The sequence below is a fragment of the Microtus pennsylvanicus genome, chromosome 4 (genome assembly GCF_037038515.1).
Source record: "Microtus pennsylvanicus isolate mMicPen1 chromosome 4, mMicPen1.hap1, whole genome shotgun sequence".
NCBI classification, from domain to species: Eukaryota; Metazoa; Chordata; class Mammalia; order Rodentia; family Cricetidae; genus Microtus; species Microtus pennsylvanicus.
This window is the reverse complement of record NC_134582.1, coordinates 69,560,821-69,585,818: the sequence shown is the minus strand read 5'-3', so window position 1 is coordinate 69,585,818 and position 24,998 is coordinate 69,560,821. Positions and strand designations below refer to the sequence as shown.

Genomic DNA, 24,998 nt, shown 5'->3' with positions numbered 1-24,998 from the left:
CTGTTGGCAAGAAGCTGGAGGGCTGTGGTAGTCAAACCCTTTGGTCCTAATTCTCTGCATATTTGCAACATAACTGAATGGAGAGGTCATATTTCTGAGTAGTAACTTTTCTCGGTCACTCCCCGCTCACTGACTCAAGGATGGCATTTATAATTTAGCAAATCTCTCAAAAACTCATTTTTTTCCTACTTCTCTTTCTCAATCTCTTCCTGGCCTTAGGAAAAATAAATAAAAGGGTACACGCCGCTCAACAGGGAGGAGGGACCCAAAGCAGTGGAATCTAGATCCCAGAATTCATTCGGACTACATGCTCAGGATGTCAGTCACAGCCAAGGAGACCTCAGGTCTAGCTCATCCCACGAGGCTGGAAATTTATGTCTCTTGGAAGTGAAACTTCTCTTTTCTTTCCAAGTTTTCCTTGTCTCTCTTTCCAGAGGCTGGGTTTGGGAAGGACAAGAGGAAAGAGGAAAAGCGGTGCCTGTAAGTTCACACCCCAGCATAAGGTGACCAGAAAATGAATGAGTCCAATATCTGCCAGAGAGAAGACTAGGGAGCAAGATCTGTTCATGCCCACTGGGACCCCAAAGGACCTCAGCTGTGCCTCTTCCCCACCCTCAACCTCTCAGAAAACATGGAAACATTGTCTACCATCCCAGCTATGCACTCCCAGTGCTTTCCTGAGCCCTGCTGGCTTCACCCTCAGAGAGGGAAGTAGTGGCTTTGGCTAGCCCATAGCCTTGGGCTTCAAGCAGCCATGCTGGGTCGCAATTAGTCATGACTCCAAATACTTTTTTGATCAAACCAACTTCGGAAAGTCTACACCCTTCCTGGGTTGTCCCAGGGTGCAGATCCACCACCAGTTCTACCAGGGGATCAGCTCTGCTCAGGACCCCAAGACACAAGGGTTGCTTCTCTGCTCCTAAGTCAATCTCGGGGTAGGTAGACGGGTATGATTGGGTATTGTCTTTATTACTCAGTATTAGCAAACAATAAAAAACGGCGGGACTAGGCTACATTTGAATCCCAATACTGCACAGACCTGAGACTCGAGGATCATGAGTTTGAGGCCAGCCTGCCATGCTTAATGAGAGACTTTGTCTCAAAGGAAAAGGGGGGAGGGGAAGCAAATTTAAATGCTTAGGTTGGGTTTCCGTGGCCTTGGTTCTTCTGCAAGCTTGGCAGGAAATGTTTTAGGCATCACTGCTCTAGGGACCTCAGTCCTGCTCCCAAAGTCTAACAGCCCCAGGCTCGGGACCCGAGACATTGCCTCAGCTGTAGCCACAAGTTCCAGTGGACCTCTGAGGTCCTGATCTCAGGGTGTTGGGTGCAAGCAGGCTGGGGAGGGAGGTCGGCGCCGGCGTGGAATTTCTTTATCGGGATTCGAGAGTCGCCAGCTTCTTGGCTTCTTTAAGCGATCCCAGAGAGACACCTTTCGATCTTTTGTCAGACGTCTCGGCCCTTAATAGCTAAATTTATTTGGTTTAAAACGGCGATGGGAGACGTGGGGAGGGAAGATCTTTCGTCGGTCATTGGGTGGCCCAGATAACAAGCTTTAAGAGAGAGGGAAGAAGAAAGTAGAAAGGTTAATGGCTGAGGGTGGGCCGCAGGAGCCCAGCGTGGGGCTTTTACGGCGACGCTCCTTGGCTCCCCCCTTATCGCCACCGCGCCTTACAGCCGCGTAAGAAGTACATTAAGTCACGTAAACAGCGCACGGAGAGGGGTGCCACCGCGATGACCTTTTGGGCAGCTGCGAGCCCACCTCGGCGTTGAGTCAGTGGCTGCCGGCCGGGGTCACCCAGGACTGGGCGCGCACCGGGCGGGGTCCCTTGCGTGGTTTGATTCCCACCGCCCGAGGCCAAGTGGAAGGGGGGGGGACCTGCACCAGAAATTGGGGAGACCTTCGCTCTTCCGCCACCTGATCACGTCTGGAGCGGTTTTGTTTGTTTATGGGAAATTAAGAATAAGGGGGCGGAAGGAAAGGGGAGAAGCGGGATTAAAAGAAAGGAAAAAGAAGGAAGCATCGGAAGGGAGAGAGGGAGGGAAGGAAAGGCAAGCCTAAGAGTATTCTGGTGTTCCATATGGGGACACAATCCACCCTTTTACTGGACTGGGACACTGGGGAGAATGGGGGAGAGCCAAGGTGACCTGTATCGTTGGGTGGAAGAGTCCCCAGGACAGTAAGAAATGTGGTATAATCGACAAGGCTCTTTTAATACACGTGTATTTCCTTCTCATTTTGGAGTGCGTGGGAATCGAACTTGCATCTTTGCACAATAAGTAACTTTCCAGTGAATTATAGCCTCAGCCTAATATTTTTATATCTAAAATCCAAACCTTGTTTAAGACAGAAATTGCATGCATATTTTCTCTCCTTTCTGAATCGACGTTGAAACAGAGAGAATCTTCATAAAATGACAAGCTTGAGTTTGCAGGCCAAAGGTGTATGGCGATGCGCGTCCAGGCCCAGGTCTGTGGTGCCCCCGGAAGCCAAGCGCCACCAAGTCCCCAAACACCCCTTCCGTTTCAGCTACAGAGCCCCCGCCCCCCTGCCCAATTGGCTTGCTAGATTTGAAAGCCGACTGGTGGGGTGGCCCGGCCCAAATAAATGAGCGGGGGGGGGGGGGGGGGAGAGGCAATGCCCCAGAGCCTGAGGTAGGAATAAGGTTCTCCTGGAGGGACTTGCTCCTCAGGGCGAAATAGTTCTGTGCGAAAAGGTTTCGTTGAAGATTAGCAAAACTGGGAAGGGAAGACAGGAGAGGCAAAAGAAAATGGAAAAGAAAGAGAAACAAAACATAACAAAGCAAAAAAACATAAAAACACTTAAACTTCTAGGAGTTATTTGGGACATGATGGGGATCATCTCCAGACCTTGGGATTCCCCCTAGTTTGGGGTGCTTTCTGTTCCCTCAGCACCCTGGATCCTGCTGGCCTTCCATTCCCCTGGAGCGGCTAGCCTGAGGCCAGGGGGGATGGTTTTGAATCGTGCCTTTGCCGCGAGGGTGTCGTTGCCAGAGTCCAGGAGTCCGAAAGTAGCAAACTGGAGTGAGTTTCCAGACAGCTCAGGTCTTGTTTTAGCCAGCCGATCGGGTTAAACAGTTTGATTTTTACATTAGCTGACATGAGAAATTATCTCTCTAACCTATTTCTCGTTCGGAAAGCCAGTTTTTCTTTTTCTGTGTTTCTTTCTTTTTTTTTTTTCGAAAGTGAATTTTGTGGCCATGAGAGGAAAAACAATGATCTATCTTCCTCCTTTGTTTGGGGACACTACTAAAATGTTTGGAAATGTGGAGGATAGAATTGAGGGCCCGTACCCGAGCCCCTAGAACCTGAACGTGGTCGAATCTGTCAATATGGTCCGGGCCCTTCACCTCTGTCCCAGAGGCGCCAGGGGCAGTGTGCTCCCTAGGCTCAGCTGCCTAGCGGCTTTCCGGAAAGCAAATCAGTGTGTGTGTGTGTGTGTGTGTGTGTGTGTGTGTGTGTGTGTGTTACATTGTACTAGAAAATTTACGCAGGGCAACCCCGAACTTTCAAATAAAAATATAAAATAAAATAAAACTCGGGACAAGAATCAAGCTTGCGCCCATTCTAAGTGACTCGGTCTCACTTAGCCCTGAAGGCCGTTCACAGCCACAACGCCAAATTTACTTAGATAAATCATTATTTTTAGCAAAAATGAATTGTAAAAATTGCTTGGAAGAGCAAACTTGAGACGTTGTTTCTGAACAGCTGAACTCAAAGGAAAAAGGCTGTCCAGAGTTAATGAATAGCTTACAAATGAGCTTCGTAGAACCCAGTCCGCTTTAAAATTTGCTCAGAATTTACCGAACAACCCAAAGCAAGCCTCTGGAACCTGTGGTGGGATTTGGGCCATGCCTTGCCAGTCTCTTGTGGTAGTACCTTTCGACCCCATGCGGGTTAACATTCAAAACCTCCGAGTCCTAGTCCAGCCGCTAGCGTCTCCATTCAAGAGTTTTCTATCTCTCAGCCTTTTAGTCCCAGTAACGGGGAGTGGGGGGGGGGGGGGGGCAAAAAGTGACGCAGTTAGACGAGAACGGTCGCTAGCAGATTTAAAATTCGGAAGTGTTTGGCCGAAATTTTCAGTAAGAAATGAAAACGCAAAATTCTCGTTAACTTCCTGGATTAGGAGTTCTCCTCCCCCTCCCCAGCAAGTTCTGACCCTGACCCTTCTCTGCTAGAGCACGCATACAGTTCAAGGAAAGAACCCCTTCCCAACGAGGTCTTACACCCTCTCGAAATCGTATTTCACAGCGCACCCGTGACTCGATGTTCAGCTCTGCTTGGACCCCTCTCCTTTCTCTAATCGGAAAAATAACGAAAATAAATATCAAACGAAACTAAAACGACAAAAACAAAAACAGTTCAAACGCTTTCAGAGAGATCTATAGAAAGCTTTTACTTTGATTTACCTGGGGTGTGTGTGTGTAAAAATCCATTTCCATAAGGGAGCTCCTCCTGTCCAATTCCCTTTCCACAATCTTCCAGTGTCCAACTTGTCGGAAGAAATCCTTTTTGTGAGTGTGTATAAAAATCCATTTCCATAAGGGAGCTCCTCCTGTCTAATTCCCTTTCCACAATCTTCCGGTGTCCAGCTTGTCGGAAGAAATCCTTTTTGTGAGCCCGAAGGAACAAGACGTTTATCACGGCTGCTGCCTGGGGACGAACAGTGCGTGACTCGCTGCTGACAGATCCACACTGATAACCCCGCCAGCGTTCGTTTCCAGTCCTTGGCCCGCTAAGGGCCGTATCAGTTTGTACACAGTTGTGATAACCGTTTGGAGGTAGCTACTAAGGGGTGTGTGTGAGAGAGACTTGGGGGTGGAGAAACGGTGTTTCTCTCTGGGTCCCAGAAAGGTACCCTGCTCCTTCCCAACGTGTTGTCTTTGAGTAACCTCAAGTCCAGGGAAAACTCAGAGCGAACGCGATAACCACTCTGGTGTTCCTGGACACGACAGTGTTTTCATCCCATGGCGGTCCCCGCACCTCATAGATTTAACCTTTCGGTGCACCACGACCCAAAGGTTAGCTGGAGAAGGTCGTCCTGAACTCTACGAAACCTCCCAGGAATTTAGTGTGTGTTTTAAGATCAGGGGCGAGGTAGGAGTGTGCACAAGGTCACCTTTCCCAGATGACACCCTGGATCCCAAACGGTCCCCACTACAGGAGCATCCCGAAATAGAGTCGGGAAAGTTTAAGGTTGGTCACTAGCGACAAGGCGTGGGGAGGAGGGGTTTAATTTGGAAGCGGGAGATAGGAAGGCCAGTTGGGCACTTTCCCCACAGACTTTAGGGGCGCGCTGACCTAGGAGGTGGCGCCTGTCAGCAGCGGCGGTCAGTGAGGGGCTACAAAGACTCAGCTCCTCCCATGCCTAGTTTTCCTCCCCCTTCTGCCCCGGGTGTGACCCGTGTGTGTGTGTGTGTGTGTGTAAAACTGGGGACCCGAGGATGTGTTCCACCGCTGAATGAATATGGGTCGCCGGTCAAGTTGGGCGTGCAGTTGCCTTCACCACCCGCTGGTGTCCCCCCGAGCTGGGCGCCCCCTTGGTGGACTTGCCTCGCTCTGGGGACAGGGCTAGTTGCTCAGTCCACGCCCGCAGGCTGCCTAGCACTTATTGTCTGCTAGGGCTGCGCACTCCCCTCCTCCTCCCCGTCCCCTCCCCACCCGCTTCCCCCCCCCTCGATCCCTCCTCCTTCTCTTCACCTCCACACCCAGCCGCTCGAAGAGAGAGCAGGTCCGACCCACACACTGCCTGGCACCCTTCGGCGAGCGCTGTTTGTTTAGAGCTCGGTGAGTCCAATCAGGAACGCAGGCTGCAGTTTTCCGGCAGGAGCAGTAAGAGGCGCCTCCTCTCTCCTTTTTATTCGCCAGCAACCACTCGCAGACCCCGGACTCGCGCTCTCCCGCTGGCGCCCTCAGCCTCTTTCCGCGCTCGGGAGCACTCTCCGCCGCTGCCGTTCTTCACGCACGTCGCTCGCCCGAGGTTCGGCTGCTTCCTCTTTTGTTTACCCCCTCTTCCTTCCAACCCTACCAGTCGCAGGCCCTAGGGCCTCCAGCACTCCCGGCCTTTCTCTGGCCGTTATCGCCTCCGAGGGTGTTCCCCTCCTTGACTCCCGGAGGTTTGCCGGGACTCCCAGGTTCCCGGGATACCGCGGACCAGGCACCCCCTCCCCCCAGTGCTTATCTGCCCGCAGCCTTATCTCCCGAGTTATCTCAGCGCCAAGGGGCGGGAGCCCGTAGTCCAGTGGGCAGAGAAACTTCTTTCTTGCTATCTTGCCCGAGTCTGTGCGTGGGCATTAATTTTAGTGTGGTTATCTCCGATGAGCCGAAGTGATTTGGAAAAAGCAGCTGGGTAGAGGCCGGCCTGGCTTCCCACCCCCTTCAAGTCTCCTTGTCATTCTTCCTGCTCTCCCCTTAGGGGTGGCCACGGCTTTGGGGCGGTCTCACCCCCTCCCCTCCTGTGTTTCCCCCTCCTTTTCTCTGCGCTCTGCTCCACCCTGCTATGTCCAATTCCGGAACGGTTTGGCTTTTCCCCTCTGGTTGACCACGGGGTGGTCCGGGGGTGGCCTGGCCGGCGTGAGTGCTCGGGCTGGTGGTAGTGACGCGGTCCGTGTCTAAGGTGTGCGGTCGGTCAGCCTGGACGCGGTTGGGTATGAGGCTTTGCCGGGTGGGTTTCCCACACTACCTTCCGGGCTCCTGCGTCTGCCTTGGCGTCCCACGTTCTCTGGACTGGTGGCTTTTTCTAGAGCTCGCGTTGGATTTGGTCAGCGAGGTCCGGGAAGCTCTGAGAAAAAGCGGCGGTTTCGTTTTCGGGGACAGGTTGCCTTTGCTAGCTATTTTCAAGCGCGGAACTCTTTCACAGGCGTCCTAGGAGAGGGGCACCCACCAGAAGGCAGGATGAGACAGCATTGACACACATGAAATTTTTTCGTGTCATTGATCAAGAGTTAGCCAAGCTGGGGCAGAAGGAAAACCTCGGTCAGCTTCGTGGTTACTCCCGGGATGTGGCGCGCCTTACAGAGGAAGGATGCTATCGAGTGGTGGGCTGGGAGGGCGCGGGGACACGCGTCCTGGGTGACGGAGGAGGGCACATTGGTCGTTGAGAACCCTGCGGCTGCTACGCAGATTTTGCTTCCCGTTTTCTAACCCCCTCAAACACGGGGCAGATGCAGAATCATTAAGGGATGCCCTAAGCTGGGAGAGGGAGTGGAGCGTGTTGGTAGACCGTCCACGCTTTTGGTAAACCCACTTTATCTATAGTCTTCCTGTCTTGTTCCTCAATCCCACCTCAGGAACCAAAAGTCAGATTGGAGCAGCGCCGGACAGTGGATGGCCTTGACTGACGGCGGCTGGTGCCTGCCAAAGCGTTTCGGGGCCGCTGCTGCGGACGTTGGCGACTCTGGGGCCTTTCCAGCGCGGGAGCCCTCCTCCCCGCCATCCCCGATCTCTTCCTCGTCCTCCTCCTGCTCCCGGGGCGGGGATCGTGGTCCCTGCGGCGCCAGCAACTGCAGGACGCCGCAGCTCGACACCGAGGCGGTGGCGGGACCTCCGGGCCGCTCGCTGTTGCTCAGCCCCTACGCCTCGCACCCCTTCGCGGCTGCCCACGGACCTTCGGCGCCCGGGGTCCCTGGCCCCGGGAACGCCCTGTCGAGTTGGGAGGACTTGTTGCTCTTCACTGACCTCGACCAGGCCGCTACCGCCAGCAAGCTGTTGTGGTCCAGTCGGGGCGCCAAGCTGAGCCCCTTCGCGACCGAGCAACCCGAGGAAATGTACCAGACCCTCGCCGCCCTGTCCAGCCAGGGGCCGGCCGCTTACGACGGCGCGCCCGGCGGATTCGTGCATTCTGCGGCTGCCGCGGCGGCGGCGGCGGCTGCGGCCAGCTCTCCGGTCTACGTCCCCACCACGCGAGTGGGTTCCATGCTGCCCGGCCTGCCATACCTGCAGGGAGCGGGAAGCGGGCCTAGTAACCACGCGGGCGGTGCGGGAGCTCACCCGGGCTGGCCCCAGGCCTCCGCCGACAGTCCCCCGTATGGCGGGGGCGGCACAGCCGGCGGCGGGACGGCGGGGCCAGGAGGTGCGAGCTCGGCCACCGCGCACGCCTCGGCGCGCTTCCCCTACTCGCCCAGCCCGCCCATAGCCAACGGCGCCGCGCGGGACCCAGGGGGCTACGTGGCTGCGGGCAGCGCGGGCACGGGCAGCGTGAGTGGTGGCAGCAGCAGCCTGGCGGCCATGGGCGGCCGGGAGCACCAGTACAGCTCGCTGTCTGCGGCGCGGCCGCTGAACGGGACGTATCATCACCATCATCACCACCACCCGACTTACTCGCCCTACATGGGTGCACCGCTGACGCCCGCCTGGCCAGCTGGACCCTTCGAAACTCCGGTGCTGCACAGCTTACAGAGCCGCGCCGGAGCCCCGCTTCCGGTACCGCGAGGCCCCAGCGCAGGTAAGGATCGCGCGGAGGTGTGGGAGAGCGGGCCAGGGACGTGGGGCGCAGGAGCGGATGAAACAGCTGTTTACCAGAGGTCCACCTGGCCCCAGCAAAGATTTTATAAATCAGTGGCAGCATACTCAGGCTAGCAGTTGACGGTGTGGGGATACTTTTGTTCAGAAAAGAGTGAATGCACATCTATTATCTCAGGCCTTGGGGGGTGGGATGGTGTGCACGGGGCGGGGGAAGCTTCTTGAGTAAAGACCGGACGATTGAGAAAACATGCGCTTTAGTTTGAGAGATCTCTGGGGTCAGAGCTCCACATATATCCTGTCTGGTTTGGGTGAGTGAGATTCCAGGGGTAGCGTTTGGAATACTGGGTTCTTGATTAGGTAGTCTATTCATTATTTAGTGCCTGCTGAGGAGCTTCTTTAGATGAGAGTATTTAAATAGGACTCCCAAATCCCCAAGATCTAGGCCTCGGTTCCCTCAAGCAACGGGGGAGGGGAGAGGAGATGAGAAGAGACCTAGGTCAGCCAGCCTTGATATTATTCCTAAGGATAGTTGGTGCAGACTTGGCATCTGCTGGGTGGGACTGGGTATGCAGCTCCCTTTGGCCAGATGGGCCGAGTTATACCACCCTTTTCAGTGCCAGGGACTATCGTCAACTACCTTAGAGAGACCTTATTTTGAAAATGGTCCTGCTGTTAGCAAGGGCAGGTACGAGGCACGCTTGTTTTCTTCCTCGGCCACCTTTTTTAAAGCCCAGAGTTCACCCATAAATCCTCCTCCCTACTACTACTTTTTTCTGTCAGAAAAAAAATGCAATGTTTTTGAGGGCAGATAGTCGGTCTTAGGAGGAACGGAGGATACTGGTCCAAAGAATCTGCATTCTGGGAGCCCCTCTCCACTTTGGTTTAGGGACAGTCCTTTCAGGGCACCTCATCTGTTAGACTGAATGGGGGTTTCTCAGCTTGGCTCCCAAAGGAGAACCTGATCTGAACGGGGCCTCAGTGGTCACATTGGGAAAGGCCAAGAGAAAAGGGTATTTCAGCCCCCCACCCCCTTACTCGCGCGCCTTTCCTGCCCGGCTAGAGAAGAGCCTTAGGGAGGATCCTGTTTCTGTGCCCTTGTGGCTTGGGGTGTTTAGCTCCCGAGGGTAGAGACTGGGAAACTAAAATTTTTCAAAGAATGAGAAGGGAGTTGTGACTTGGGTGTGGCGCTTTGGTCAGGGGTGAGTTTGTGGGGACTGGGTGCCTTCTGTTTGAGGCCACCCCTCTGCCCTGCCTGTTGTTTGAACACACCTTAACATTCTCTATAAATTCCTTTTCTCTAGGCCTGCGCCACCTCACTTGACTGAGATGGCTTGCACAGAGACAGAGCCCTATCTCTAGATGTTGAGAGCAGTTGAGCCCCTTTGAGAAATGCAGTTACAGGCACATAGAAGTGTCTTGGCTTCGAAATTAGACTATATTTTCCCAGATTACTCCCCCACCCGTCCCTGAGCATTGCAGAGTAGGGAAAAATCTGTAGACTTAAGCAGTTCTTAAAAAAGAGTTGGAGTGAAGGCCGACATGAGAAAAGAAGCAGCAACCAAGGCAGTGCTAGATAGAATGGTGGCCTCAATTTTTTGATCACACAGGCATTGCTGTGTCTTCACCTTGATCCCCCTCTGCCAAGATCTCCCTGTGTAGCTCTTGGCTGGCTGGCCTTGAATTTGCTGCCATCTTCCTGTCTCCACATTTATAATAATAATAATAATAATAATAATAATAATAATAATAATAATAATAATCACCATCATCCACATTTGGAGGTAGACTCTGTTGTCAGACTCACAGTTGAGTTTTCTTGCATGCCTGCTTTGTACCCTTTGCCTGGCGGATAGATTTGAAGTAGTTCACACTGAGATGAGCGGAGGTCCTCCCAGCCCCATCCCTGGACTTCTTTAAGCTCCTACTGAGTGCCATTCCTTGGTGAGTCCAGTCACCACACCTGATTAGAGTCTGTCACTTCCCAGGAGTTCCCCAAGGGACCACTTAGGATAGAGGTGCCAACCTCCACTGCAATCAGGTTTTATGGTTACAGTGTATTTTCTTTCGTCATTTTAGAATTATTGCTGTCTGGGCCTTGCTGAGAGGCAGAAAAGGAACTAGATTTTTTTTATTATTATTTAGTTAAATTCCTAGAACTTGAAATTTTATCTCTGGGTCTCCAGAGGACTATGTTCTACCTAGGGCATCCACACAGTCTCTAGGGAGCCTTTTTATTGTTCCTAGCCCAGTGAATGAGGCCAGACCTAGGGCCGGGTTTTTCCAGGGAATGCCCCACTCTAGAAGAGGGGCTGGCTCTCTTATAGGTAACATTTTAAAGTCAACAGCAAAGACAAATGCCTTGTTTAACTTCAGTGTCCTTGAAGTCCTGAGTATTTTACTGATTACCGTGGTCAATAGTGGCTTTTAGGGCGGAGAAGAATAAATCTTTGTGATGTGTTTTAAGTTCCAGTGTCCCCAGGATAACTTTGAACTCACTTGTGTGGGATGTTAGTTTCCTTTACATCTAAGATATAACTCTAGAAATGAAGGACACTCTTTTTTGGTAAGGTCGAAATTAATGGTAAAAGCATTTTAATGCTAAAACCATATTTAGATATCCCTACCACATTACTGACAGTAGACAAACTATGAACATCAGGGGAGTGGGGGGCATAGCGCTCTGCTGGCAGGATACTCTTCAAATAAAAGGCCAAAGCACAGTGTTTATTCACCTTTAGAAGTGACTCAACTGCTTCTCGGAGAATGTCCAAGCCCTGTAGCAGAAAGGGATCCACATAGCCATATCCGTTCTTACACAGTCTACGTGTGATAGCGTTCAGCTTTAGAGAACTGAAGTTCTTTCACGCTTTACCCCCTTGAGGAGAATAGCAGATGTTATCATTTCTGTTAATTAAGATTATTTCAATTTGTTTTTAATTAGCTTTAGCTTAATTTCAAATTCCAAAAGTAACCACATGATCTGAAAAGATGGAAACCTATATTTAAAATACATGTTTAAAATATGCAGTCTGCTAAGAAGAACCATAGAACCATATTTAAAATAGATTTTAGATAGAAATCAGAATATTTCAGTTAGATCCTCATGGCATGAAGAGAAAATGTATTCTCTGTGCTTAATAACCTGCCTTTCCTCTCCCCAAGAAAAGCCTTTATTTTCTTATTTATAATTATAATTAATCAATATAAGCGCTAATAACAGTATTTTAAATACGTTTTTCAATGGAAGAAAAGACATGTAAGACGAAGTGTGATGGGCACAAAAATACTTTAAAATTGCTTGATAACAATAAACGGGCAGGAGTCCTGGTTATTTGTGGGTTTTAGGGGAGGTCAGCAATCAGTGATTGTTGCGAAGCTCACTTGGGTTTGATAAGTTGCATTTTATAATTAGGACGATCTCAGTTTTACCTTAGACAGCCTGGGAAGAGCAGTTAGGCGACCCAAGTGATCTTCTCCCGGTCACCTCATTCTCAGGGCCTCTGACTTCACTGGGGTTTCTACTGGCCCCACCGTGTGTGGGGGTGGGGACGGACCCTGGAGTGTGGGACAGTGGTCAGCTGATCCTAGGCGACCAAGGCCAGAACTTGGTGCCTTGGGGAGCCTGGGGTACACCTCAAACTTCTGATCACCCTTCTGGGGCGGGCGACCTCACTGGTCTCTGGTTCTCGATCTCCCCACAGATCTGCTGGAGGATTTGTCCGAAAGTCGCGAGTGCGTGAACTGCGGCTCCATCCAGACGCCGCTGTGGCGACGAGATGGTACAGGCCACTACCTGTGCAATGCGTGCGGCCTTTACAGCAAGATGAACGGCCTCAGTCGGCCCCTCATCAAGCCGCAGAAGCGCGTGGTGAGTGTCACCGCAGGGCGCAGACCCGCTACACCTCCACTTTCCCCCTCTCCGCACCCCTCCCCACGCCCTCTCGCCCGAATCCTTTTGAGGAAGACAGGTCTTTCCCAGGGGCAAAAAAGAAAAGTGTGGCTGGTAGCAGTCTCCCTTCCGCTCCCTCCCTGTACCAGGTATTGAATGAAAAACACAAGGCAAACTAGTGTCTGCTGCTGAATCTCATCTTCAGCTGCTGTGCTGCCTCTTTTTGTTTTATAATTTTTAAAAAGTACAGATACATATTTACCTTGAGATACTTTTAGCCAGTGTACATAATGGGTACTCAAACTGTGGCTGCAGGTAACGTCCTCAGCAAACGTAGACAAGGGAAGATTGGCTCTGTGTCCTCAGGGCTGATTTCAGTGCCTAAATGGTCGGACGGAAGCCCCACTCTTCCGCGGTCAGCACAGCCTACCTCTCTGGGGCAGCTGCTTTTCCTTGGAGAGCCCTGTTGACTTTTAAATTGCCCTGAGTATGGCGAACATTAGTTATTTTGAAATCTGACTATTGCAGAGAACAGCACAGAACTTGAATGTCTCAAATTGTAAACGTTCACCAACTCAAACATTTACCATCTTTTAAAATAAGTATGGGGATTTCTCAATTTTTCTGCGATTGAGCTTGTGTAGTAGTCATTTGTTAGGACATTTAAAGCTGACATGAAAAAGAAAACTTTCTTGAGCTGCACCTTAATACTAACCTTTTCTAGTCCCAACTGACGGTGTTCTAAATGCCATTTAAAGTAGATGCTTTGCAATTAGATGCCAGACATCTTAAGGACCCAGGTAATTTATTTAATTGTTATACTCTAATTAGCAGAACAAATGCTATACATGTTGTTTGTGTTAACTAGATTAGAGCAAAATTGCGTCATAACCTAAGTCTGACACCTTAAGAAGAGGCAATTAGTTTTATGATTGTTTTGTTTTTAATGCATTTAAAATAAAGTAGCTAAGGTTAATTTAAATGGAATGTGCTTTACATGGTACAATTTCTCCAGTTTAGGGTTTTCTTTATTTGGTTTTTTTTTTTTTTTGGTTTTTCAAGACAGGGTTTCTCTGTAGGGTTTTCTTTAAAGGGTATCCTTAAATTCAGAGTGTGACCAACTCACCAGCTTTTCTAATCCTTATGTATTTAATTAAAAAGAAAGTAGCCAGGAACTATTCCGTGGAAGCTCTTGCTTTCATTTAAAGCATGAACAATGAAACTTTCTGGAGAGAAATCTTTATTCTTGTGGAGCTCTAGCTGAGCTCTGAAAGGTAACATTGTTTTTCAAAACTGGGCAAAAACTTGGTGGACGAGTAGTAGCTTTTTAGGTTCTTGTTGAATTACAAATTTGATCAACTAGGCACTGTATTTCGATAGCGCCATTTATTTCATGCACTTACCAGTAAAACTTGTTATCCACAAGAAAAACAATTTAAAATGTCTGTGAATCAATTAGTTTTCTTTCTGTGGCAGGTGTCTTGGCAGTAACCAAGGTCAGTCAATAGGCTTTGGGAATGAGTTATAAATGATACCAATTGTAGGGCGTGTCACTATCAATTAGTTCTCCTTGTGGGCTTATAGCTTTGGTAGCTCTGGCTTAGTTCTCAGAAACAGAGTATTGAACTCCAGTTTGTTAAACCAGCAGGACAGAGCCAGTCACCCAATCACCGTGAATTTGAACTTGTAATAAGAGGTTTATGGTGTAGCCTGAATTCCTTGTCAGTGAAGAACAGAACCGAGGTTGCTGTTAGCAGGCGGTTTATAGCTCACCCACCTTCATTTCACATCTTTATGGACACTGCCTTCACTTGTGATCTGCAGTTGACGATCATAAAGCTCTTTGTTGGAATGGCAAATTCTGATAACAATTTGCTCCATGCTGGCTCTAAATTCCACTGGAAACTGTCATAAATGACCTGTTCATAGAGCAGTCATCCTGCCCCCTTCACTAATTTCATGTTTATGTAGAGAAACCCCAAAGAAGGGGGAGAGAAAAGTCTCTGCCGAGTGTAAGGTTTTACTAATATTTTTGTTGTTGTTTTAGCAAAGCTCTTTGTCAAGTAGTTCTATCAGCCAAGTATTCTCAATTCTGAGAATTAGTAGCTCCGAGTTCTTAGGAATGTTGTAGGGGTTCATGAAAGTGCCTCTGATTTTATATAATAGGTGTGAGCTATAGATGCAAAATCCTGTTTTATCAATTTTATTTATCTTAAAAAAACTTGGAATTTCGATTCTCTGACCCATGAATATCCAATGCATACCCAACATCTTTATTCTTTATAAAATGGATTGCTATTTTTCTAAAATGAACAGAACCTGGGAACCTTTGGAGTTCTATCACCTAAAATTTGCTTTGATTCCCACATTTTTGCTTAATATAGATAAGCATATATATACTAATATATATTAATTATGTATAAGATGTGGTATTGGTACAACCTGTTCTTCATAATTTTAAACAATTTATACTGGGTAATCTAAAAAATCATATTTTGTCTTTCTGAGAGAGGGTTCCATTGTTTTCATCCCTTCCACAAGCTTATGTAAGGTATGGAGGAAATATATTTCTTCAAGAATGTTAGGGCCATAAAGGGTAGCATTAGCTGGGGGGCCCCCCTGGCGATACCAGTTAACTATTTATATGAAAAGAGCGTTAATATTAAAAGAATGCTGTCAGATGGGCTTGACCCTGTGAAACAGACACAATTCAGGCACCAGAACAACAGTTACAGGTAAAGATCCTCGGCTTTTCTTTCTCGCTCTTCTTTTTTTCTATTGTTCCTATTTTTTCTTTCTTTCTATTTTTTTTTCTAGACAGGGTTTCTCTGTGTAGCCCAGGCTGGCCTACAACTCAGAGACTGCCTCTGCTTCCCCAGTGCTGGGATTAAAGCTGTGCTCTGCCACCGGCCTGGTTCTCACTCATCTTTTTATGGTTTCCATGTGCCTGGAAAATAGGTGTAGCTATCACCAGTTCTTAGACGACCAACGCCATTGAGCACACTGGTGGCTCTGGTTGTGTTTTGTGACTCACATCTCATATTGTGACAACGGAGCAGGCTGCAGGGGGCTATATTTTTTGGTGTGTTCTAGAATTTAGCTCTGTTTGGGGCAATTTTCAGGAAATCTAATTTGTCAGCAATAGTACGTGGAAACCTGAATTCTTGGAGGAGCAGCCGCCATGGGAACACGTGTGGTGCTGGGTAACTTTGCATGGACAACGTCCGCTTGCTTCAAGGTTATCTGACAACTCTTGGTAGCAGGCGAGGGGAGAGAGACTCACCTGTGGGATCAAGCACACTATGCAGACCTCAAGATTTCTGGTCCAGAAATGTCTGCCTCATTACACTTCAGATTTTGTTCTGAAGGGACATTTCATGTATAACTAACTGGAAATATGATTTTTGTTTTTTATTTAAGATAGGAGCATTAAAATATGCAAAATCGTATTTCTCTGCTTAGTGTCTTCCACGCTGTTTTCTAGCCCTCATCGCGGCGGCTTGGACTGTCCTGTGCCAACTGTCACACCACAACCACCACCTTGTGGCGCAGAAACGCCGAAGGCGAGCCCGTGTGCAATGCCTGCGGACTCTACATGAAGCTCCATGGGGTATGCCGTGTGCTCTGTTTATGAGCAAATTAAAAAAGGGTTAAAAAGATCTGAAAGTGAAAAACTGAGCGTATTGTGTGTGCACCGCACTGAATCCACAGCTGCCACGTGAGCTACTTGTTTCAGCCACGGAGGGCCAAGAGATAACACAACCAATCTGACACTGGCATTTTTGGTGAAAACATCCCGATTTTAGAAATGTCAGCATGAGCCAGGTGTGGTAATGCATACCTTCAACCCAGACGGCCAGGGCTACACAGACAAGCCTCATATCCAGAAGAAAGAACAGAAATTGACGACAAAATAATGATCACTGTAGACCTTCAGCTTTAAGAAATTTGACAGAGACTTTTGTCTGAAGAAGTTATCTTTGATATCTTCAGTTAGAGTCTATACTTCATTAAAGGACTGTAGAGGTTTTTATAAATCTCAATTTTTGGCTTGTTTTTTGAGACAAGGTCTCATTCTATAGCCTAGGCTGACCTCAAACTCAAAGCCCAGGGTGCTGCATCCCCTGCCTTAGCCTTCTGAATGCCGGTGTCCCCCCACATCAGCCAGCAGTCTGGCTAATAATGGTTCAGTCTTACAAAGGCAATAACCTGTGTTTTAGGGAGAAGGTATTTGATCTCTTTATTTAAAAGATATTAAAAGTAAATATTCATACAATAAATAATTGTCCCTAAAATTAAAATGTTTTTTCAGATAATAACCATAAGGTTGAAAAGATTAAATTGTCCATGGTAAACTACATTATTTTCCCATGAAAGAATCTTTATTTTGGGGGAAAAGGGTAAATCTCTATGCATTTAGAATAGATATAAATATTTATATGTATTAATAAATATCTACATATCTAGTTCGGATGAAATTTACACCAAAATCTTTAATTCGTTTAAAGCTGAATAATGTGGCTCCGTGTGCTTTCTTAGCATACCTGAGTTCGCAGTACTGAGAAATGGACGGCTCACGTCTGGCGGGACTGGAGATGGAACCCATTCTGCCACTTTCGAGTAAAGGCTTTGAGTACCAAAATCATATCTTGTCTGTTTCCTTCAGTGTGATACTTAGGTATTTCTGTGGACATTTTTCAGGTGCCTCGACCACTTGCTATGAAAAAAGAAGGAATTCAAACCAGGAAACGGAAACCTAAAAACATAAATAAGTCCAAAGCTTGCTCCGGTGAGTGTAATAAAATTCCATTTTATCTGGAAAGCGTTTTCCAGCTTAGACAGCAGAGGTAGATGTACTCACAGCTCCTCTCTTGCAGGTAACAGCAGTAACTCGGTCCCTATGACTCCAACTTCTTCCTCTTCTAATTCAGACGACTGCACCAAAACCACTTCTCCTTCAGCACAACCCACTGCCTCAGGGGTAAGTGTGAGCCGCTGGGGCTGCCTGAGAAGGCTCTGTCTCAGATTGCTTTAAATTTTATCTTATCAGCAGTATAATAATCTGAACCAACAGCTTAGTGAATTGCTACCTAAGAATAGTTTTTAGAGGAAATTATATTTAAATGTCAACAAAATGGCAAACTTTACAAAAGATTCAGATTGATTGTATTTACCTCCCTGCTCCCACAGCTTTGTGTTTGAGACAGCCCCCCCCCCCCCCCCCACTGTCCTGGAACTCTTTGTAGACCAGGTTGGCCTCGAACTCAAAGATCTACTTGCCTTTACCTCCTGAGTGCTGGGATTTAAGGTGTGTACCTCCACCGCCCAGCTATATTTTTTCTTCCTCCCTTCCTCCCTCTTTCCTTCCATCCTCCCTCTTCCCCCAGCCAGAGTCACTATGTATTCCGAAGGTGAATTAGAAAAATCTACAGGGACGTCTGTCTATCGGCTCCAGTTTTGCTTTCTCAGATCTGCACAAAGCAAAGGTCGCGGCTATTGTTCCCACTGTCCTTCCTGTGCCCTCATCCAGGGAGTCCTTGCCACCTCCCAGTGGTCACTGATTCTGAAGGGTTATTTCAGCACGGTGACATGATGCTTGCTGGGTTCTCACTGTGGTGAGAACTTGGTTTTATCTAGAGCATTTCCCCACTTTAATGTCTGTCTGGCCTCCCTCAGCCTGAGTTCCACCAAAGATTCCCCCCCCCCGCCGCCCCCAGGCAAGATACACTAGGTGATTGCCAGCGCACTTGAGATACACCCCCAGCCCTAAGGCAGGACCCTACAGTTGTGCACAGCCAAGATTCTTCCCTAGACTAGACTAGGATCTTGTTTAGCTAGTAACTATTGGCTATATTTAATTTGGCCCTGGGTTGTTTAGGGTACTTCAAAATACTACAGATTTCTAAGCCACACCCTGGAGTTTTTTTAGTCAAAATTTCTGGGTGTGGGGCCTAGGAATTCGTGTTTCCATACAATAGCTGGAGGCCAAACCGAAAGTGCTGCCCTGGAGGGCTTAGGAACAGCAAACAGGCTTTCTGTCTCAAGCCCAAATTAACATATTTAAGACAGTACTCCATATCATTTCTCTGGACCAAATTCCTTTAATGAAAACAGATTTAAATGACCATTTTTCTATGAGATTGTCAGAGATTAGGAAAGTTGTAACTGGCACGTGACGCATTCCTAGAAATGTCTGCCGAACGAACGCAGTGCTGACACTGAGCTGCGGAAGTTTATATTTGAGGTTGGGTCTCAGATCTGTGTGGCACAGAACCAGGCTTCATCAAAGTGGTGCACTTGCTTCTGCCTGTGTTGGGAACACAGGCAGGCACCAGTGCTGCTCAGCCTTCTAGCAGGTTCTGTTTATTGCAAATGTTAGGTTAAAAACTATTTTGAACCCTTGTCAGTATGAATGGTAATGTGTGCACATGCCTGTGCGCATGAATTCATGCCTTTATGTGTGTCTCTAGTATTGCATGTATGCCTGATATATGCGTAGAATATTCATGTGTCCAGATGTATGCATGCCACCATACACAAGTGGAAATCAGAAGACAGTGGAGTCTGTTTGTTCTTTTTCATGTGGGTTAGAGGGTAGAATTCAGGTAGCCAGGCTCTCAGCAGGCACCTTTTTCTGCGGAACTATCTCTGGCTCCTGTATAAATTAAATTGGAGTGTTGTATGCAACTCCAAACATCTGAAGTGGCAATTAATTAGATTGTGTTATTATTTTGGGAAATGACAGGTTAAGATTATTTCCACTCCTCTTACTACCCCAATCCTGTAGCTAAATGAGGCAAAATGATGCTTTGGTTTTTCAGGGGGTATAAAGGAGCAGCCAGGTTTGGGGCCCCCGTCTGTGTCTTGTCTCCATCAACCACAGGCTACTGTGAAGACAGTGTCCAGTCTCAATGTTAATGTGGAGGCTTCTGCGTTTGCCTGGGGAATGGTGCTACTGTAAATGGAGTCAGGTTTGTTCTTGTGCTTCTGTGATGTAAAAATTCTAAATTGCTCTTAATAAATCCAATCTGTTGGAAAGAACAAGAAACTGGAAAAGGAGCCTAATGTGTCTGGGTGAGGATCCCAGGAACTGTGGGCTGGTTCTAGGCTTGCTGTTAGTGCCTTGGGCCCTTTAGGGAGAGATCAGCATCTGACTAGAGACCAGGAGGCTGTGCAGCAAGCGTTTGTAATGGGGGCTCTGGAGAGACCTTTTACAAGGCTGTAGACTTGCAAGCTTTGAGCCCCGAAACCTCCCTGTGGGGGAGCTGCTTGGCGCCACCTACCATCTGCCCCTGGTGGCCTTGCTTCCTCACTCCCGAATCCTTGGGAGAGTACCAAGCTGCCGTCTAGATGAGCAGGCTTTTTTTTTTTTTTTTTTTTTTTTTTTTTTGCGTGGCAACCCCACCATAGCTGTCCCCATAAGTTGCTCTTGACTTGACTGTGAGGAGGGCTCGTTCTGGCCTCTAGGTTCCTCAGCACTTTCCTTCTCTGGCTGCGCTGAACCTCTGTGCAGAGTGAGTTGTCAGTGTGACAGCTGTGTAGAGGATGCTGGGAGTCAGGTGTGAGCAACTGGCAGGGAGCTGTGCTGACAGAAATGTGTCTTCTGGTGAGCGGTTACCTCCAGTCTATGAAACACTTTAGTTAAAGAAAACGTAAGATTCCTGTATAAGGATGTTTGGTGTTACATACGATGTCTTCACTGGCTTAGGGTCCAAATCTCCAAAGAGTGGGTGACCCCCATTGATTTTCCATTGCTGCTTGTGGTCATTTGAGTAGTAAGATTCACTGTGTGCTGGCGGTAGGGGTGATGAAACAACTGGACTGAAATGGAGGGCTATCTCAGGTGCCATCTCCATAGATGGGGGAGCTGGAGCCACAGTCACTGTGCTGAGGGGCAGAAAGGACGCATCTGCCTTTCTTTAGTGCCTAGGAGCTACCAGGAAGTCAAACACTGCCCCGGGCTGCAGCACCTCCACCCACTCCATCTTCTCCTCCGGCTCCCTTTAGGAAACCAGTGGTGGCAGAACTGGTGGCATTTCTAGCTGACTTCTTGCCTGTGGACCATTTTTACACGAGCCCCAGGTTCCTGGGTTCTCTTGGCCAAAGAATCCTGGGACCAAGGGACTCAAGGGACAGTGAGACCGTCTTGTCTACTGCTGTAAGCATGAGCCAGATCCCAGATCCTTTCCCAGTGGCACTGGGTGTGGGAAGGAGTCCTCTCAGTCTTTCTGTGCTATTTAATTTAGTTTAATTTAATTTATTGTTAGTGTGTATTTCTGTTGTGTGTGTGCATAGGCCACCGTGAGCAGAGCACAACTTTGGGAAGTCAGTTCTCTCCACTGTGGATTCTTGGGATCACACTAGGTGGTTTTCCAGCTGGCCGTCTTACTGCCCATCCTTTACACGTTGTACTATTTTCTGGTACCCTTGTGGATGCTAGGCAAGTGTTATACACTTAATGTCCCCAGCTCTTTTAAAATGTAGTTAGTAGTTAGTTTTTACAAATTTTTATTTTTTACTGAGGCAGGGCCTCATTGTGTAGCCCTCGCTGTCCTGGAACTCCTTCTGTAGAGTGGGATGGTCTTATACAAGCCAAGATCCACCTGCCTCTACTTTCCAAGTGCTGGAATTAAAGGTGTGGATCACCATGTCTGGTCTTTAAAATGTGCTTAAATTTTGGAATCTTACTAAGTTGCAAGGCTGGCCCTGAACTCTACACATATCCCAGGAGAGCCTCCTGAGTGCCACCATTTCTGACTAGACCAGATCTATCTTCTGCCATGCTCCAATGGTTCGTTTTGTTGGTTCACTTTCTGATTTATGTTTTAATGAGCCCTTTGTCAATTGGGCAATGGTGGTGCAGAAGCAGGTGGAACTCTGTGAGTTCAAGGTCAGCCTAGTTTACAAGAGTTAGTTGCGGGACAGGCTCCAAAGCTACAGAGAAACCTTGTCTTGAAAAACAAGAAAAGAGCCCTTTGTCTGGGAAAATAAGAGACTTTTGGTGAGTCATTCAGTCATAACCTGGTCACTTCATGACTCAGTTTCTCCTTGTGGGAAGCTGTATGCTATACTGGTGCGGGGTGCATGGTGGTCACTCCATGACTCAGTTTCTCCTGTGGGAAGCTGTATGCTGTACTGGTGTGGGGTGCCTGGACTGCAGGAAGAAGGGAGGCAGTGTTCTCCTACTGGCATTGGAGACTCCCTGGTATGCAGCCTGGCATTAATGAAGAGGCACAGTTTCTTCCTTGCATTTGCTACCAAATATACTATGATTAATTTTCATGACAACGGTCTGTCTTACTATGGCTACATTTTTTTTATTTGTAGGTTTATTGGAAAACATTTTTTTTGGTTTGTTTTTCAAGACAGTTTCTCTGTATAACTTTGGGGCCTGTCCTGGAACTAGCTCTTGTAGACTAGGCTGGCTTCGAACTCATAGAAATCCACTTGTCTCTGCCTCACAAGTGTTGGGATTATAAAGGCATGTACCACTACCTCCTGGAGAAAACATTTAATTGACCCAAATTTACAACAGAATTTGACATTTATTCTCCATGGAATACTAAAATACTAAAATTTGCTGGACATGGTGGTACTTGCCTTTAATCTCAGCATTGATGCTGACCTCTGAATTCAAGGCAGCTCTAATCTACAGAGAGTTCCTGGTCTCCTGGAGGTACATAGCAAGGACGTATCTTAACAGTTTGTTGTGGCTAGGTGTAGGAGTGCACACCTTGCATCTGGTGTATCTCTGAGTTCGAGGCCAGCCTCATCAACAGAGTGAGTTTTGGACACCTAGAACTACATGGAGAAGTCTTGCTTTTAAAAACCCAAACAACAACAACAAACCCCAAAAACAAAACAACACAAAACAAAAACAAAAAACAAAATTCCAGTTGTTGACGAGTTGTGTAGATTCTCTCTCTTTCTCTCTCTTGGTTTTTTGAGACGGGGGTTTCTCTGTAGCCTGCCTCTGTCTGCCTCCTGAGTGCTGGGATTAAAGGTGTGTGCCACCACCACTCGGCTGGGGTAAAATGTTAACATGTTCAGTTTCAGTGTAGTCTTTTCTCCCTCTGACTTAAAATGCTAACACTGGAAAATACTGTGTAATCTCAGAACTTCAGAAGTTGAGACGGAAATATCCAGGCCTGCTTGTGTTATAGAGAGAGTTAATGTGTGAGCAATGAATGTATTTTGCGTGCCTAAAAATAGTATCAGTAATTGCTTAAAGACTTGAGTATATTGAAACTATAATATTACAGGCATCATTAAACCTGTAACACTGTACTCTGTCATTGGTAAGTTTCTAGTTGCCTTCTGCTTTGCTGGACGTTGTTGGGAAGTATTGCTGTATGAGAGGTACAGGAGAGGAAAAGGTCCCACACCTGGGATTGTGTGTTAACGTGGAGGTGGTGGTGCGTGGCAGGTATCCACATACATGGTCTTCTCTGTGGTCAGATTTGAAAGTGCCATGACAAGCAAAGTAGTAGAGGGGCCAAAGGAGGGAGCAGTCAGCTGTGCTTGCAGAGGTAGAAAGGCTTTATGGATTGGGCAGATTTTATTTTGCATATGGCTGTGTGTTTGACTTGTATGTGTTTGCTTGCTGTGCATGTGTGTGCCTGGTGCCCAAGGAGTCCTGAGGAGGCAGAAGAGGGTGGGACCTCCTAGCAATGGAGTTGTAGACTGCTGTGTTCCACCATGAGGCTGTAGGGAATCCTGGGTCCTCCAGAACAGCAGTCAGTGCCCCTGGGTTCTGAGCCATCTTTCACATAGGTCATCCTCTGTAGACAGTGATGACCTGAACTCCTGCTGATGTCTACTTGTACCTCCCCAGTGCTGGGATTATAGCCACTATGCCTCACTAGTTAGCTAGGATTATTTTTCTTATTAAAAAAAATTAGTTCTTTGAGAGTTTTGTTCGTGTATCCCCTACCCTAGTTGGGTATGATTTGCAGGAATGGAAAGCTGGTGAGATTGGCTATTCAGTAAAGGTGCTTATAGTCTAGGCTGAATTTGAATTCAGTCCCAGGGATGCAGGTGGTGATGGGAAGACAGAACCTCCAACAGTTGTCCTGATATCCACATGAATGAAATGGCATTCACATGCAAGCAATCCTCCCAATAAATTAAAAAAGCAATCATGGCACCAAAGGTCTATTGTTTGGATTTGGCGTGACATCAGGAGTGCGAATCAGGTTTTTTGAACGGGGAAAAAAAGCTCGAAGTAGATTTTTAAAAATATTTCAGATCCCCCTCAAATGAACAGTAAGAAGGGCTCAAACAATGCTCATTTGTGAGTTATGAACTTTTGCTAACCCTGGCTCCATGAGAGGTGTGTTGTTTTCTGTGTCTATATGTTAGACTCCTGTATTCGGTTGGTTGTATCTGGTAACTGAAGTAAACAACGCCAGCAGCCGCGCTTGCCTGCTGTGTTGTTTGTTCTCCTTCTCCCCTGGAAACAGCACCTTACTTTGTAATTTCTCAGGCTTGATGGGGAGGACTGGCATGTTGGGTGTGTTGGGGGACAGGTTTCCTCGTTTGTGCTTCTTGTTGGTGACACACACAAAGAAGCGGAAGAGCCTGAATCTCATTCAACACTGTTTGAGTCATGGTGGTCTCCCCTCTTGGATCAGTTCTGGGATATTCATAGGTGTCCAAGCTGCTCTCTCTCTGGTACTCCTGGGCTGCTCTGTGCCTCACTGGCCCCCTTCCCTGCTGTAGACACCCCTGAGCTGTGAACATGTTTTTCATCAGCAGCAGTGACTTAGGGACACAGGCACCTTTTAAGATGGACCAGAATAAGCTTTAAAGCCTTCAGAAGAGAGCATATGTTACTCTACTTGAGTTCTTTCCATGGACATTTGAGAAAAGATTTATGTGTCTGAATATTTTGCCTGTGTGTGTGTGTGTGTGTGTGTGTGTGTGTGTGTGTGCGCGTGTGCGCGCGCATGCTTGGTGCCTTAAAAAATTGAAAAGGGTTTTGGGTCCTCTTCAATTGGAGTTATGGCTCTGAGTCACCATGTGGGTTCTGGGAATTGAACCCCAGGTCCCCTGGAAGAGCAACAAGTGCTCTTAACTGCTGAACCATCTCTATAGCCCCTGACTGTTCTTGTGACATGGCCTCATGTAGTCCAGGCTGACCTAAAACTCTTCTGACACTGGTCTTGAACTCCTCCTGTCGGGTACGAAAGTTCTGTATGACATTTGCAGCCTGTCATGAAATCAGGAAACATATTCCTTAGTGATTCACTTCTTAGCTGAGAAGTGGTTTTCTTTTCTTTTGTTTTTCAAGACCTGGTTTCTCCATATAGCACTGGTCATCCTGGAACTTACTCTATAGACCAGGCTGTTCTTGAACTCAGAGACCCACCTGCCTCTGTCTCCTGAGTGCTGGGATTACCATGTGAAGTTTTATATTTTCATTAGAAGATTTGTCTCTGCTGTGTTGGAATTATTTTGGTTTACCAAGATGTTATTGTAGGGCACAAACTAACAGTCCAAAAGGCCTTAGCCTGTACAAACAGTGTGACTTATTTTTTGCTGGCCCTGGGCCAGAAAAGTATCATTTTTCCCACTTTTCCCATCCTCTGATCCCCCTTGGTGTTGGACCAGACTCGGTTTAGAGGAT

The 24,998-nt window shown here is 47.7% G+C and overlaps 1 protein-coding gene and 1 long non-coding RNA gene across 3 annotated transcripts in view; one reads left to right on the top strand and one right to left on the bottom strand.

The window, feature by feature from the left end:
* Positions 1–950: 950 nt before the first annotated feature.
* Positions 951–5,641, bottom strand: LOC142847959 (uncharacterized). Its single transcript, XR_012910332.1, has 2 exons — positions 4,428–5,641; positions 951–1,550 (listed from the first exon to the last, which is right to left on the bottom strand). It is a non-coding gene; the product is annotated as an uncharacterized LOC142847959 (long non-coding RNA).
* Positions 5,642–5,758: 117 nt separating this feature from the next.
* Positions 5,759–24,998, top strand: part of Gata6 (GATA binding protein 6) — a 33,167-nt gene continuing 13,927 nt past the window's right edge. Inside the window, exons 1-6 of one of the 2 annotated variants that reach the window (XM_075969297.1) lie at positions 5,759–5,998; positions 7,308–8,461; positions 12,183–12,349; positions 15,855–15,980; positions 17,072–17,159; positions 17,248–17,351. In XM_075969297.1, coding sequence (XP_075825412.1) covers positions 7,345–8,461; positions 12,183–12,349; positions 15,855–15,980; positions 17,072–17,159; positions 17,248–17,351 — 1,602 coding nt within the window. In that variant the 5' untranslated portion in view covers positions 5,759–5,998; positions 7,308–7,344. Of the gene's footprint in view, positions 5,999–6,286; positions 6,635–7,307; positions 8,462–12,182; positions 12,350–15,854; positions 15,981–17,071; positions 17,160–17,247; positions 17,352–24,998 lie in introns of those variants that run through there. The other variant, XM_075969298.1, reaches the window with a different exon arrangement.